Consider the following 16,505-nt stretch of genomic DNA (forward strand, 5'->3'; position numbering starts at 1 on the left):
TGCTCTTTGCAAGGGGATAACAACAATTAAGCCACGATCGATAATGGTTCAGTTCGACTACTTATGTATCTGATTTAATTTGTATGCCCATCGGTAATTTCATATTTTAATTAAAAATTGGCGAACATACTTCAGAATTGTTCGTACGATTTCATGTAAATACCTTTTTTGCGCTTTAACGTGAGAGTAAGATAAAACCACTTCAAATAATTACAATGCACAGGAGGGCAGCACATATTACAATATGGGAAGCCATCCGAAACGAAGCGCAAAAAACCAAAAAGAGAGAATTACAATATGAAAATATATGTAGATGCGCCGACCGCAAAGCACACATAAACATGTATAAACAAACAAAACCACAATGGCAAAACAACATTTCACTTAAATTAGAAGCGAAAATGGCGGAAAATAATTCAGAGGAAGTCCCCGTCTGGAAGGAACAACCACACGATTTTATTTCAGACAATAATATCTGTGTCAGCCACAACAAAACAACAACAGCGGGAACGGCAACAACAATGGCTTGAAGAGGGGCATGCCCCGTGTCACGCCCCCCAACTCGCAACCCACTTCAACCCCTGGTGGCCAGGTAAATGGCGGCTAAGCACCAGGAACTCAAAAACTTAAATCTCCGTGTAATATTTTTCCATAAACCCAACCGAGGAGTTGGGAGTCCTGGCCACATATTTAATGCTGCAAGTTGAACTGCCAAGTGGGCCAGGCCAGCAGGTGCTGATAGGACTCATTCGAGTTGCAGCAAAAGTTCCATGGAGTTGCATGAGGAGCAGGAGCAGGAGTAGTGGAGCTGGAGCTGGAGCAGGAGCTGGAGGAGCCACTGGAGTAACTGGAGCATGCAAAGCACATCCGAGTGGATGCAATGGGTCTCCGGGGAGCGAACGGAATGGCTATTGCTCGGCTGCGACAGGTTTAAAGAGGTCAGCCTGCTGAACGGGCTGAACAATGCTCGAAACGGACCCAACTGGGCATTCGGTTTCTGGCCAGGAAGCGACGGAACGAGAGTCACCAGCAAAAGTTTCCCATTCAACCAATTAGCCAGAGATTATTTCATCGATTTTTGCTAACTCCCGTTGGCAAACGGAATTGTCAGGGAGCGCAAAGGATGCAAACTGAAAGGCACAGGGAAAAATTAAAAAACTTTATTGTCAATAAAACTATTGGATAATAGGTACAAAATGTTGTACAGATGTTTAAATCTCTATTTAATAAAAATAAAAAATTAAAGTAATAAAAAATATGTTTGACCAAATTTCATCTTCTTACCTCTTTTTAAGTTTGTTTAAATATTTAGAATTTTTTGTATAATTCTACAGCCTAAGTAGAAGTAATATTTTAATTTTTACTGTGCAAGGACGGGACAAAACCACTTTTGCGTGCGCCCAAGGCAAAGACAAAGCCAACGCAGCGGGGGATTCCGAATCCCCCATCCAGCTGGGAGCCGCCCGCTGTTCCGACTGGCTTTTGTGCGGTCCAGGATCCCAGCACTGCATGTGTGATAAAAAAGGATAAGAGGGAACTTTAGCACGCCCACTCCAGCGCCCCCGAAAACTCCACAAACACCCCAACACCCCAACACCAGGACGCCATCCGCTGCCAAAGCCAAGACAATATGCTCAGGGCTCCATGGATAACTTCGTGGTTTGACAAAGCGACGACGACGGCGTTGGCGTTGGCGTCAGCATTGCATGAAAAATGGCACTTGATAAGGTGCCCGGGGGTGTGGCAGCAGGGCGCAGGACGCAGGACGCGGCACGGAGGAGTCATCCTGTCGAGCAGGAAGTGTGAAGCGGCGTGCATAACAAAATGGAGCAGCCTCCAAGTCTGGCTGTGTGTGTGTGTGTGTTGGTGCTGGCTGCTGTTTTGGGAGCAGCAGCGAAGTTGCATTTTGCCCCGCGGGCTGCCATTTGTCTCTCCACGAGTTCCCTTAACCCCCTTTTTTCCCACTGAGTAAATAGCAAAAGGCGCGTAAGGATCCGTTGCCGAGGAGGCCCCACTACACCCACTTCCACCCACTCCTGTGGCTTATGGCCGTAAGTAAGTGGCTCTTGGTTAGTTCGTTTGCGTTGCCACTTCCGCATCACGAGCGCCGTTGTTGTGGCTCCTATTCCAGCGAGTCCTGACCAGGACCGTCTTGTCCCAATTTGGCCACCAGCCCCGTTTCCCAATTGGCTCAGCCAGCGAAACATGATGACCCCCGGTAATCGCTGTAATCAACCTAATGGATAATAACCAGCGGAAGTCATAATTGTGCAACGGCAAATGCAACTGCCACTCATTACTGTCAACGAGCATTACCGAAAATCAGCGGAACGAATCTGGAGCAGAGAAAAGAGGTCCTTGCAGTGCAGCTCTTATTTATTGCCATCAATCTGCAAATGGTATGTTCTTCTTTGTCTTTCAGAAAGGGATTTTGGTTTGTGTTGTGAATTATTAATGGCTTAGTTAAGGTATGGTAAAAGAAGCGCATCCAAAACGAGAGAGCTGCATACAGCATTATGACACGAAATTACATTTTTGTTTTGAAAGAAGTTGTGACAGCAAAAACAGCTTAATCTTATCCTTTAGAATAGCTTTAAGTTGTCTTCTATTCTATGATTATGTAGTTCAGGGTATCTTCGAGAAACCAAAGCTGAGAGTCTATGCACGACCTTCGGGTGACAAAGTGGCAATGCAATTTGCAACATAATGTCACAATGAAGGCGCCTCGCAGGATGCTCAATGTGTGTGATGGCCTAATCAAGGACAGCTCGCTGGAGGAGCCATCTGCCGTCGGGTGTACCGTGACTGCACTGCCAATTGCAGCAAATCAGCGCGGAATTACCTCATCGATGGGAAAGAAAGAAGGGCGAATCGGACGACAAGATGACTATAGCATACTTTTCTGGGCCCTCAGCTGCGCACGTTGCAAATTAACTTAATGCTGGATTTCCTTCGGGTGCGAGAGGTGGCGGGAACGGGACGCATCCTGGTAAGTTTGCTTGTCTGCTTCCGCTTGGCAAAAGTGTCCTTGAGTGCTGCTAATGCCGCACTGCAATGGCGGGGGAAACGGAAACTGCCGACGAGACAAGTCGCACATACACTTAACGAACGGGCTAATGGCTGACTCCTTGCCTCTTGGCACTTGGCAACTTTTTTGCTTGTTAAGTTTTTAATAAAATAAGAGATTCCTCATTTCCCCATTCCCTTTTCCCTGGCGAAGCTTCGAGTGGCTGCACTTCATCTAGCCATAGATAACTTGCCGCATGAAAACATCAACAGCAATTGAAGCTTTCCCCTTTCCACTCGCCAGTGAGCGGATATTATAAATTTTCAATTTCATATCCTTGCTCTTGACTTGCTGCCTTTCAGCCTTTTAGTCGGCGTCTTGGGTTCTTGGTTCTTGCTTCTTTGGTATTTTTGCAGCGCTCTAATGAGTTTTCCCTTATGCCGAAGCGCTTAAAATGAAAATATGTTTGCTTTGTGGTCCTGCATCCTTCGCATCCTATCTTCACATCCTCCTACACCTTTGGCTAAGCTAGTAGGCACAAAATGTCTTTGAATTTCACGAGCCATCGCTTCGATGCATTATGTCACTTATTACATCCATTAAATATTCATTTTTAAAACATTAAAAATTAAATATATGAAAATATTCAAATATTTTTAGACATGCGGTGCTACTTTTGCGACCGCTGCTGTAAAAGCTCACACACTGCATTTCGATGTGAGGCTTCTGCTCAAGTACTTCGCCACTTTACTACTTCCTTTTTTTCTGCGATCTGATGAGAGCGTATCCTTGAGTTCTTTTCAGGTCCTTTTGTTTTCTCCTCGCAAGATTGGGAAGGTGCCGAGGCATGCCAGGAGCCGGATAAATTCAAAAGGTAGCGACCGAGCGTCTGGCCAGGAATGTGGAGGCGGTGGATTTATGTTCCATTTATTCTGCATATGCTGATTGCTATTTTGCTCCATTCACGTTTTGTTCGGCTCTTTGTAGCCGAACTCCCGCACTGCGAATTATGCCATCGATTTGGGCTGGCTCTGCTAATATTTCCCACAAATGGAATGGAAACTTTTGGAAGTGCTCTTCAAAGGCCAAATAAAGTTAGTTCGCTCGCATGCCAATAATTCAAACTCCACTTTAATCCCACTTTAAAGTGAATTAGTTATTATGGATATCAGAAGTGTGCATCAAACAGAAATTGTTTATTCTAAAATATGGAAATATCATTTATATAATATAATCAAAATTAAATATTTCCAACCAGCAAAAGGAAAACTATTCAATTAGGCTTAACGAACACTGACAAATGACAAATATTCACGTCATTTATCGATTTGCTTCAAATGACAAGCACTTTAAAAGTCAACGACATATGATTGCCCTTTTTGAACTTGTCTGAATTGTTGTTTAAAGCTCATAGGTATGGAAAATACTTGCGAGATCATTCGTTTTTCCGCTCCTGTAGCTTCAGTAATGCGAATGCAAAATTGTGGAAAATGGAAAAAATTATTATAATGCATTGGCAGTCGTGTTTCATTTCACCCATCCTTAGTGGCAGCTACGCAAGTTGTATTTAATTTAATTGCGCATAATTTGTATTTTTTATTGTTGTCGTGACGGGTGACTGCATTTGATATAGTCGTATGACGGTGTGGTGGGTGTGGATATGAATTACTGGAAAAAAAGAGGAAAATGTCAGGCGCGCAAAAATGTCAACGCGACATGCAACAACATGGACCGCAACAACTGAACTGAATGCAGCAACAATGGGGCGAAATATGCAACTGGTAGAAGGAAAGGCAGGTGGGCGGCAGTTGTGGGCGTGGCCCTCTGGTACTTGCGCTAGTACATGGCACTAGTGCAGTAGTTTGCAGCTGCCGTTGACACAGATTTAAGCTCGCAAAGACACACACACATGGTCGCACGCATATGCAAAAATGTGGCCATAAATAAGCGTTGCACACTTTTAAGCATGCATTAAATGAAATTGTGGGCGTGGCAGCCTGGCACAGGGGCGGCTGCGAGGGGGTGCGCCTTTAGTTTCATTTCAAGAGGCGCCTTTTAGACGATCCGAGTGCTGCCCCAAATCGATTTTGGATAGGCTATTACGGCGCATATTGCATAGGCCACACTCGAGGGCGCTTATTTGGGTAGGCGTCCATGGATGGGGTTCATCGAAGTGGGCCACCCAAGCCGATGCGACTTATAGGTGGTTAAGTGCTTCAGCCGGCTTGGGTGATAATGGTGCAGCATTATTACAGCGTTTAAGCACGATAGAATCGAAATTATAGTAAATGCTTTTGGGGTTAAATAAATTGGTCGATTAAACATGCTAAGGGAATTCAATAGTGTGGAATCCCATACCATACATTTCACAAAAAGTCGGTTAATTAAGACATTAAGAATACCCCAGGTTCATACTCTAAGTTAAGCATTATAGCCAGCACGGTAAGGAAATCAGCACGGTAGACCCACCCAGCATCCACTGTCCAGTGCAGCTGCTTCATTAGCACATTAGCCACCCACCTAGTCCTTTATTTCCGCTTTTTCCCCCCAACCGGCTGCAGTGCATCTGCTGCCACTCGAGGCGTGCGAAAGTTGAATTTTCATTTGAATGTGACCAACTTCATGACTTCGAGACAGGTTCAACAGGAGGAAAGAGGATCATGTTGAGGCAATGATGTTTGCACAAAGGTACTCTGGCCGAGGAAAAATATAAACAAACAGATACACAAATAAACACACAAAAATAAACAAGTGGAAAACGCAGGCAAATGCATCAAACTCACAGACTTTTACATACCTCGAGCATTACTTTGCATAACACATATTTCCGCTTGCTGATTTCGATTTAAATGCTGAAGTGCTTTTTTATTGAATTTTATTTCGTAAAAATGTCCGGTATTCAATTGTAAATTCAGTAGAACTTATTTTATAACAGAATAAATACATATTTCTGTTTCTGTTGGGTGGGTTTCGTCAAAGACACTAGAATAATAAGATGCGTAACGGCCATACAAATTTTTGGCACGCGATTTTTTGGCCGTGGCTCTAGAGCACTATGGGGCATTTGGCCTGTTTTTTTTACAAAAATTAATAACTCCTAAACTATGGGAGATATTTGGATGAATTTTTTTTTATGTGTTACATATGCCCCCAGGAATATTTTGGAAAAGTGGGCGTGCCCCCAACTCCGCCCCAATTTTTTATTTTTATTTTTTTTTTTAATATTATATTTTTAAAGTTAATTTTTTATTTCAATATTGTATACAAATTCATAATCGTCTTCGTCTTTACAATCAATAGAGTCTGAAGAATCGGTGTCAGGTTCAAATTCGCAAGCTAACATTTGAAATTCAAATTTTGAATGACTTCTGGTGGAAGAGATAGTCGCTTATGTTTTCAAACGCGCCTCTTTATATTTATTGATGATATTATGGGATATTATTTATATTTGCCTTGGCTGGGTTCAAAAAAAGAATTTTAAGTATGTCTGCAAGATCCAGCAGGCCGCCCTTTCGTGCAGCTAGCATTGCAGCTTGACTCAAAAGACGTTCGTTGTGGTTCTGCGACCATACGAGTTCATCTACTTGCTGTCTTCGGCCACTCAAACTTTTAAAATAATATGACGTTTTCGGGCATTCACCTAATTTCCTTTCCTTTTAATTTTTCTCTTTTACCTTCAGGACTAGGTGATCTTCTAACCACTTTGAAAAAACTTGCATATATTTTTTGATTGCATTTTCTCCAATTTCGCAAAAGATTGACTGAAAACATTCGTTATTATTACTAATCGTTAATCATTCATTAAAGTCTAGCTTGCTATCAGAAAAATGCCCACTAATAAAAGTGCAAAAAGAATTTTCCTTTTGACGAACACCCTTTTGCTTGCGCCACACTTCCAGCAGGGCAGCATTGGCAATCGAGATGTTGTTCCCTAAAAAATGAAATTTCTCAAAAACCCGCAAAAAACGCACATAGAGACTACCTGATATGAGTTAGGAATTGAACACACTACAACATGGATATAAACACATACTGAACAAATTTGAACAAATTTTTATAGCTCTATTCAAAGTTGAAATTTTTTTCTAACAGCTACATGTTGACACCACTTGCTAAATGTATAAATTGTTAGAAATAGACGCACACAATAAACAATATATTAATATATATACATAATACAAACCTGAATATTGATTATCTATTTCAAATTTTACTCTTTTACGATCTTCTTTTAAAATTTTAACACTTTGAAAGTTAGGCTAAATTTTGCGCGTTTTGCAGCCACCTGGTATATGCTCGCAACAGCCGACTTTAACAGCTGTTATTATAACAGTACACTGTTAAAATTACTTTTGCCGGCTAAAACATAATAGTCTAACGTATTTCCAATGTATTAATACTAAAATACTTCAATTTTGTATACTTGTGAAAAACACATTTTTGCAAAAAAAACAGGCCAAATGCCCCATAGTGTAGAGGTGGCTCCAGGCTCTCTTGAGTTTTTGTTCGAGAGAGAAAGAGCGGAGAGCGCTACAACAAACAGCTCTTTTCTACGCATACAGTGATAGCATACAACTGTATGTGTGCACACGTATGCTCATGTATTGTAAATTTGACAAAATATGCCCTTCACCTTAGAAGTTCGTTGACTTTAAATCTATATTATTTTTTATCAATTGGCACCATGCGAAAAATTCTTGTTTTGCATTGCCTCAACGTTATTATTATTTAAATAAAGCTTAGAAATAGTAATAGACGAATCTATGTACATCACAAAATAAATTTCGAAAATGACTTTATATTAGAATACTTGTCATTAGGGTATTCAGCTTGCGGCGTGAGAAAAATTAATAAGGCAATGATTGTTGAGTGCTTGTGTCCGCACTTCGTGCCTGTTTTCATATTTTTATTTATTTTATTAATTTTTATTTTCTACTACGTATTATTATTTTTTATGAAATATTATTATGAAATATTATTATTTTTATTATTTATTAATAAAATTATTATTTTTATTATTTATTAATTAAATTATTATTTTTTTATGAAATTAAAAAATAATTATTATTTTTATGAAATATTTATTTCTCAATGTTATGTCTTCTTTTTGGAAAATTTATGTTTCAAATTACAGTAGTTATAATAATTTCCTTTGTATTTGCTTTAATTATTATTATAATAATTATTATAATAGTCAGGGAATTTTTATTTTATTTCATCATATTGCTACGAAATTGGCCACAACTCCAAATATGTAAATTCGTTTCTTCGATCAGAATTGATTTCGGCCCGAAAATCGTCTTCTAGCACAACACGCACACATATACGCGTTCTCGTCTCTTGTTTTTACTCACACAAGCAAGCAAATTCTATTTTTATATTTCTTACGCTCTCAACGTGAGCGAGCGGAAAGAGAGCAAATTTGGCCTTCACCAAAAAAGTGGCTGCATAGTGCCAAACGAATGTATGGCCGTTACGCATCTTGTTATTCTAGTGTCTTTGGTTTCGTGTAATCATAAATAAAAGGCAAATTGTTTTGTGGCCGTAAAAACTCTGGCAGATCTCTGCCGGCGAAAAACTTGTTTATTTGCAGGACCCTCTGTGTGTGTGTGTGTGTGAGTTTGTTTTGTGTTTAAAAGAAAATTTCTCCCATTGCCTGTTTGTTGTTTTTCGCCTCCTTGTGGTGCGTAATGGGGCAGCTGGTGCTGGGGATTTGTGGATGGAGCAGGTCCCGGAGCTTTATTAGAGCCAACTTGCTGCGGAACGTGCTGGCGGATTCCGACAGGATATATGTAATAAGGATACGCTCGCCATTAACACAACGTCTTTAGAGGCAAATCCTCCGGCGAATAAAAATAAACACAACACATAAACAGAGGACAAAGGACAAAGGAAGCCGATGAAGCTGGCAACGACGGCATTTGTTTATGCCAGCCATAATTCATACCCAACAGTCCAAACAAATAGAAAAACACACACGGATACACTGGAAAATGCTGCTTGCGGTTTTAAAATCATTCCCTCTGATAGGATACAACATATTTCATTGCAATTGTTTTTACGATTTATCATTAAAAGTTATAACTATTATTCAATATTTTTTATTATTCATAGAAAACATCTTCACATCTAATCTAATCTTCGCTGCCCTTTTCTCTGGAATTTGGGGAATTTACAACTAAATAATTTCCAAATTTTCCCAGTGCACCCCAACACGAAAATCATGCAGACTTTGATAGAACAATTAAATGGAAATTGGTAGGCAGACATGGCGCACGCTTAGAAAACGACAATGAGACGAACGACATGGAATCGTTTCCAGAACTCGTTTATGCCACAATAATAATTCGAAGACATTTGTATAAATTTGCTATTGCATTTTATTGGCCCGTCCTGTGAGTCATAATATTTGCATATGTGTGCGTTCGGCATACGTAATGTGCGCCCTTATGGCTCGTTGCGTATACGCAACGTGGTAAATGGCAAATCAATGCAATCAGTTCGAGAAATTGACCAAATATTCTTGCTAAGACAAAGCCTGCACTCGCCTGATCAGGTTGTTCAATTATGTATAGGATACATATATCAGATGTGTCAGTTTCCAAAGGGATTTCATTTTGATTTTGGATCCAAATATTTTTCCTTTGCCCATTTGGAAGCCATAAATTATGATTAGCTTGCGGAACTTTAAAGAAAACCGTTGAAAGTGCAGAGACAGCAGCGGTGCAGCAACAATTTCATTGACACACTTTTCCGCATTTCTTCTCCGGCGGAAAAACAACGGCGGAAAAACAACAGAATAGCAAAATCGATGGCCTGAAAAAGTCGGGGCGAGAATAAAACAAAATAAAAAGCGAAAGCAAAGTCGCAGTAAATCGCACAGAATTCGCCACGCTCCGCACTTTCCCTCATTTTCCCTCGAATCTGTGGCAGTTGTACGTGTCATTTGGCTGCAGTTTTATTTGCTTGGCCATAATGCAAGTTTATGTTTATGGCCCTGCTCCGAAGGGCTCCCAGCTGGAGCAGCCCCTGACTCTGGCCATTGAAGTTAGCTGATCTTGCACTCGACTAAGCGGAAAGCACACAAAGCTCAAAGCTGGGCGAAAAACAATAAATGGGCCAAAGGCTATTCGTTTTTTTTAGAGCGAAAGCGGTTTTACCCTTAGATTGAGAATGTTTTCTCTTAATAAAGGAATTCAATTAATATCCTTTCTGAATAAAAATATTCATTAATTCGCTGATGTGCCAAACCTAATTTTTTTTATTTCCAAAAAATATATCATTAAAACCTAGCAGATAGAAGATAGTATATATGCTCATATTTCGGATCAGAGGATTTCTTACAGCAATTAGCTGGGAAATCCTTTCGAACCGAAAGATAAAAAGCTAATACCCTTTCACATTGGGGTAGTTCGGCCGCTGACCCTAATCGTTGGCACATGACGTCGCAGCGATTTTCACGAGATGCTGCAAACTGTTAAAAATAGATTTTGCTTGGCATTTTACAGGACGAAGGACCTGGACTTGGGCACGTTTCCCTTGCGCTGCCGAGCAATGAAATGCTCCTAATGCCATTTGCAAGTGGAGCGGATGGGAAAACTGTGAGAGTGTGGGCATTTTCACAGGCTGGGTGCTCTGGCTTTTCAGCTGGCAGACAGACGGGCGACAGTTTTTTCGGGGCGAAATAAAAATGGAAAGTTGGCATAAAAAGTAAACAGCAGACTGTTCGAGGGGAAGTGGCGCTGAAGGTAACTAAACGGAAAGCAAAAGCCAATGCTGCAAAAACGAAATCAGGTCAGGGATTTGGTTTCAGAATGCTTCTCTCTGCACTTTTCCTTACATTTTTAGTGTTGCTTTGTTTCGCTTTCCTTTGGCTTTTGCCGAATACTTTTTATTTGGCTTTTTTAAGCGGTCCTGGCAAAAAAGTAATATGGAAACTACGTATACGACGCGGTGGTCCCGATGCAAGCATTAATTTAATTACAGCCAACAGACGACAAACAACAAATTGAACTGAAAAGCCGGCCAAATGAGTGCGCCACATATTCAAGTCTCTTTATGCTTTGTGTGTCACTGGAGCAGTCAGTTGGCAGTTGGCAGCTGGCTAAATGGGGGTTTCGGGTTGGCCAGAAGCGGGTGGGGTATTTGCCCGACAACCGCAAGCTGCATTTTTAATTGCGCACACGTGCGAAGCAGCAGCCTCGGGAAAACTGAGCAGGGAGTAGGCTGGGATGTTGGGGGTCTGAGAGGAGCAGCTGGAAAAGCCGCCCGGAGGATGTGGCAGCTCTACTTGAACTCATTCGGCGTGGAAATTATGGCACGCTCAAGTTGATTTTGACAGGCAGCAGGCGCAAGGATTTCCAGCACAAAACTCAAATACACACTCACACGCACACGCACACTGTGGTATGCATCCTTGAATCCTAGAAAACTTTTGCGAAAAGGTTCGGCACAGGGACAATTTTGAAAATCACCTTTAAGGTTTTTCAGAATTTGTTTGACTTTTAAATGATTTAATGATAAGTTTGGTTTTAAGGTTGTTACTCAATAATATTTTATTGAAACCAAATTAAACCAATCACGGAATGAAATTCTATATGCAATTTGAGGGCTTGTAAACTGTTTGTTGGACTTGATTTTGCTTTTTACTTAGGACAGTGGAGTAATTCAGTCAGGCATTTCAAGAAATTAGTTCTGAATCAGCTAGTTTCTTTAGTTATTTAAAGCAATGGAAGTAGAAAATTCGAGCAAATTTCTTCTTAGTTGCTAATCAACTCTTAAATACTCGTGAGATGTAAAAGTAAATGTTTTAGAACTCGAAGGTTGACTAGGGGCGAATTCCAATTAAAATGAAAGCACTGCCTTAAGTCACAATAATAATGGTTAAAGGAAAGCACAGTTTTTTCTCTGTGTAGCAATAAGTGTCTAACGCGCAAGTGGCAGAGCAGACTGCTGCTCCTGGGCAGGCTCTTAATTGATATGCAATAAACATTGGCCACCGAACGGCAGGCGAAATGGCAGGCAGTCGGATCGATGGAGGAGCTGGATGCTTGACTGACAGACAAAAGCTGGCACAACTCCGACAAGTAAATCCGGGCAGGACTCTGTCTTGCCCGCACTTGCCACTTTCTCAGCTTCTGTTTTGTTTCCTTTCCGACGCTCCCATTTCCGTTTCCGCTCTGTCTTCTTTCCCCCCGTTTCCCTCTTCACCGCCTTCCCCTGCCTGTCAGGCATTCAAGTTTAATGCGCTTAGTTGTTCTGACTCCATCTGCGTTTCTGTTTCTGTTCCTGGCCTGGATCCGCTCTGTCTTACTTTGTTTCACCGAATGCGAGCAGCAGTGTTGGGCATTGTGTAACATTTAGGAAAATTGAATTACAATGTATTTTGGTAAATTTAGCAAAAATTGTTGCCTCCTAATTGAGTCTGTGTGGTCGAACCCCTGACGCTTGAAATGTATGTGAATGGTAGTACAAGCCCATTCGGGCATAATTAAATGGCTATCTTAAGTCGCTCAAAATGCTGATTTAGCTGGAAATTGATTCAATAATGAGATCTAAGTTCCATAGCTCACTCTTCTCATTGTGATCGATTGCAAATTGACGTAGATGAACACTTTAGTAAACAAAGGACTGCAATTAAGGTGTCTTAAATGTTAACTAGTAGATTTATGTTGAACACTTGAAATATTGACAGTCAATCTTAATCATTAATAATAAATACTTTACTTTTAAATGCAATGGTACAAATTACTTACTCATATCGTCAGACGCAACAATTCCGGCTGTCGAACTGGTAGCCTTTACGTAATGGCTTTGGTTAGATTTTATCACGTATACGCCTAGGTGCGCATTGTTGGGTAGCACCAATGTGGACTGAACTTAATAGCAATATAATTCACAGTTAAATTTGAAGTTTGCGCTTCGATTCGCGATTCCAATGCTGAATTACACACAAAACAGACAAAATAGACAAAATAAAATACGAATTCGTTATAACAGACGAGCACGCACACATTAAGATAAATGCCAGCTGCTGTTTTAGATGTCGATGTGTTTTTGTATTCCCACGCTAGTGCTACAAATTTGTCGCTGCTTTTGATTGCCATTTAAATGTGCATATTTAATTTGTTTATTTATCGAATGGAGCGAGGCCTTAAGAGGAGGAAAGCACGCAGCTGAAATGCAATTTAGGCTTTCATTTTAATTTATTTATGGCCATTTATTTAAATTCTTGCAAAAATATTTACCAGAACGCCATTTTATTTGGACGGCATTTGGGCTTTTGTTGCGATAATTTATGCAAATTATTTTCGAATTCTCCAAGCCAGCTCAGTGGGGCATTTCTCAGTCGACTTTTCCCTATGGCTGCCGCTTCAATAATTCTTTATTGATTGGCAGAAGTTGTGTCGAATGGATAAACTTTGACTGAACTCAGATGAATCTACAGAAATTGATTTAAATTTCGATGATAATTCGTGTTGCCTAAAAGTTACATCGATTGAAGTATTTAAGTGGATTTATGGACAGGAAATAATAATTAAAATTAGCATCAACAAACAATAAGTGCTTTTAATTAATCTCACATACTATTTAAGCTCGAAATCACAACAACGCTTCCACTAAACATATATTCCCTTGAACATTTAAATTATCGCCTGACTTAGCAGATATCCGCCAGTTTTCTGCATCATAATTCTTGCATTCCCTTAATCTGCCTTTGAGCCAAAGGATTTCTCCGTCCCTTTTAATTTTGTGAATGGAATTTGCGTGCAATTAATAAATTGTTGGCTCGCTTCTTGCGGAATTTATGCAACGCACAAAATTAATATTAACGCTTGAGCGTGTAATTGCCGTTTTGCTGCCAACAGAGAGATTTAACCGAACGGTTGATTAAATTTTTATGAGTGCAGCTTATTTATTCACTGTTGTAACAATATAGTTCACCACCAGTTAGTTAACAGAACTTCTGAAGGCAAATTGCCAATTAAAGTGCAAGTTAGCATGACACGAGGCTCTCAACTTTTAATTATCCTCTTTTCTTTGTCAAACTTCGGAAATAGTTTTACAAACAGGAAACATTTTGTTTTGTCAGGTTCTGTTTTTAATATTTTTTTAGTCCTTGCAAATCACAAGTAATTATGTAGCTCTTACTGACTAATATTTCTACTAATATTTTCTAGCAAATACAAAAAAAATCAAACAATAATAATAATATTTCATAGGAAATATGAATTCCAAATTCAATACTGTGCAATTTAATAATTTAATAATTAATTAAACTATATTAATTAAATAATTTATTTTAATAACTTTACATTAAGCGATAAAATAAGACTAAAGTTTGTTATCACCTTCGTGGACCTAATATGCCCTTTGATCTATGTTACCCTGATAAGTTGCAATGTCATTTAATTAAAATAAAAACGACCGCTTCGATAACCCCATATTTTTTAACCAAATTGGCAGCTGGCGTAATTATATTAAGGTCGAGTTGCGGTGTTTTCAGTTAGTTTCACGTTTCACTGAACGAATGTCCAGTATCAGTTTTGTTCAATTTAAAATAATTAAAATGCCGCATGTAAGCATTTGCCTTAATCCTTTTCGAGCTGCCGAACCTTTTCTGAACCGCAAATATTATAATGTGCCCCTTATCCCTAACTGATTTTCAGGGGGTCCTACTCATTCCCAAAATTTCGGAGTACTTGAGCGTTGCTAAGCAAGATTTATGAGCCGCTTGAGGGGACGTGCCATTGGCATGGCTGTGGCCTTTGCACTGGTTATTTACTGTATTTCTTTTTTGGCATTTTGTATTTGCCAAGGTCTTTCCGTTTGTTTGCCATCTTTTGCGGCCTCCGAAAAGTTTTCAACTGGACTTGCTCTCTTCGGGCAGCCCCAACCCCCTCAGAGCATTTGTTCTCATCTACGGGTTGTGGCAGTTAAATAATTTAAAACATTCGAGCATTTTGGGGCAATTTGGTTAATGGCCTGTGCCGGCCAAAGGGTTCGAAGTCTCAAGTCCCCAAACGAGCTCGTAAATAACGCCAAGCAAACGATAACGATTGGGCTGTCTCAGCTGCCTAATGTGCGCTATCTGAGAAATCCGGCAATAGGGGATAAATAAGCCAAGAAAAACCTAAAATCTACTTTAAAGGTCCAGCAGCTTTAAGAACATGTGACGCAAGTCCTTGCAACGCTCGTTTATGTGGCGCACTAGTTCAAGGACTTGTCCAATTCGCTCCAACCCAATTACGCAAAAAGTACACAAGCCCACTCACGAACGAATCACCGGTACACAGAGAAAATGCAGAGCTTCCTTAGTTTGAAAAATACGAAAATGGACAGTTTCATATTTACAGGAAGATTTAAATTAAGTACACATTTTAATTGTACTCATTTTAATGAAAACTATTTTCTGGTGGGAATCATAAGGTTTTTGATACTTCAGTTGAAATTTTTTAATACTTAACAGTATAATTGTGAAATATCGATTACTTTCAAATTTATATATTTCCTAATTGGTTAGGAACTCAGTGCAAGTTGAAATGGGCTCATACCAATGGCTTTTCCCCTGTGTACGTTCGTACGGTAAAATAAATGGCATCCAACCTGCCCTGGCAACCTTTAACCCTAAAAATGCGACCCGACCTAGAAATGTGTGTTTGCCCGCTCTCACATCAGCATAGGGGTATCCTTTCTGCACAAAGCTAGCGTGCCATGCATTTTTGTTTATGCTTGCGGGCAGAAGATAAACACACTCGCACACACCCGCACACTCTCGCTATGAAACACACACACGGACCGCGTAATATGTGCCAATGCCAAAGGATAACGTGGGCTGCCGAGTGACGACTGACAACGACATAACCACAAGCAGATAGCGCAGCTTATGCAAACGTTCAAGGACACCGCTGCAGCGACGTGTGTGTTGGTGCGAGCCTTTCAAAGTGGCGCCTGCAGGTTATGCAACACTTTTGTGTTTGCTATTTCGCCTTTCAGTACGCGCGTGTGTGTGTGTGTGCGCGCTAGTGCCTTTGAGTTGTTCCAAACTCTGGCTTTAATTGCTGGCAATTTGTCAGGCTAATTTGCTAAATTTGACACCTCGGCGAGCACACACACTTGCAAATTAATGACGTCAAAAATACAACTCTCGCTCTCTTTCGCTCTCGCTCCTCGGTCAGCATTTGTGTGTGCGTGCTAGCAGCAGCTCGGCTTGTGTTTGTGTGTGTATGTGTGTGCGTGCTGTGTTCACTTTCACTTTCATTGATTTTCAAGCATCACAGCAAATGCTGGTCACCACACTAGAACACAACTCACTGGATATTCCACCGATTTAAAGCACAATTGCAACTCACGAGAATTATTGGCCAACTTTTCGCGGGAAATATTTATTTTAACTTATGTATAAATTTATTTTTTACTGAACACTTTCTTTGGATTTCTCTCGGTCGCGTGGCATCATCGGTCCGCTGAACAGGCAGCCCGCAATTTTCAACGTCGA

The 16,505-nt window shown here is 40.3% G+C and overlaps 1 protein-coding gene across 4 annotated transcripts in view; it reads right to left on the minus strand.

Annotated features, from left to right (window-relative positions):
• Positions 1–16,505, minus strand: part of LOC117139805 — a 44,684-nt gene extending 28,179 nt beyond the window's left edge. For 2 of the 4 annotated variants that reach the window (XR_004459380.1, XM_033302431.1), the window contains exons 1-2: positions 16,322–16,504; positions 12,763–12,947 (exon numbers count right to left, since the gene is read on the minus strand). Coding sequence is in view for 3 of the 4 variants with exons in the window: in XM_033302431.1 (XP_033158322.1) it covers positions 12,763–12,766 (4 nt within the window). In the remaining variant the exon portion in view is untranslated. Of the gene's footprint in view, positions 1–12,762; positions 12,948–16,321 lie in introns of all 4 variants that reach the window. The other 2 variants (XM_033302430.1, XM_033302428.1) reach the window with 2 other exon arrangements.

The sequence above is a fragment of the Drosophila mauritiana genome, chromosome 3L, assembly GCF_004382145.1.
Source record: "Drosophila mauritiana strain mau12 chromosome 3L, ASM438214v1, whole genome shotgun sequence".
NCBI classification, from domain to species: Eukaryota; Metazoa; Arthropoda; class Insecta; order Diptera; family Drosophilidae; genus Drosophila; species Drosophila mauritiana.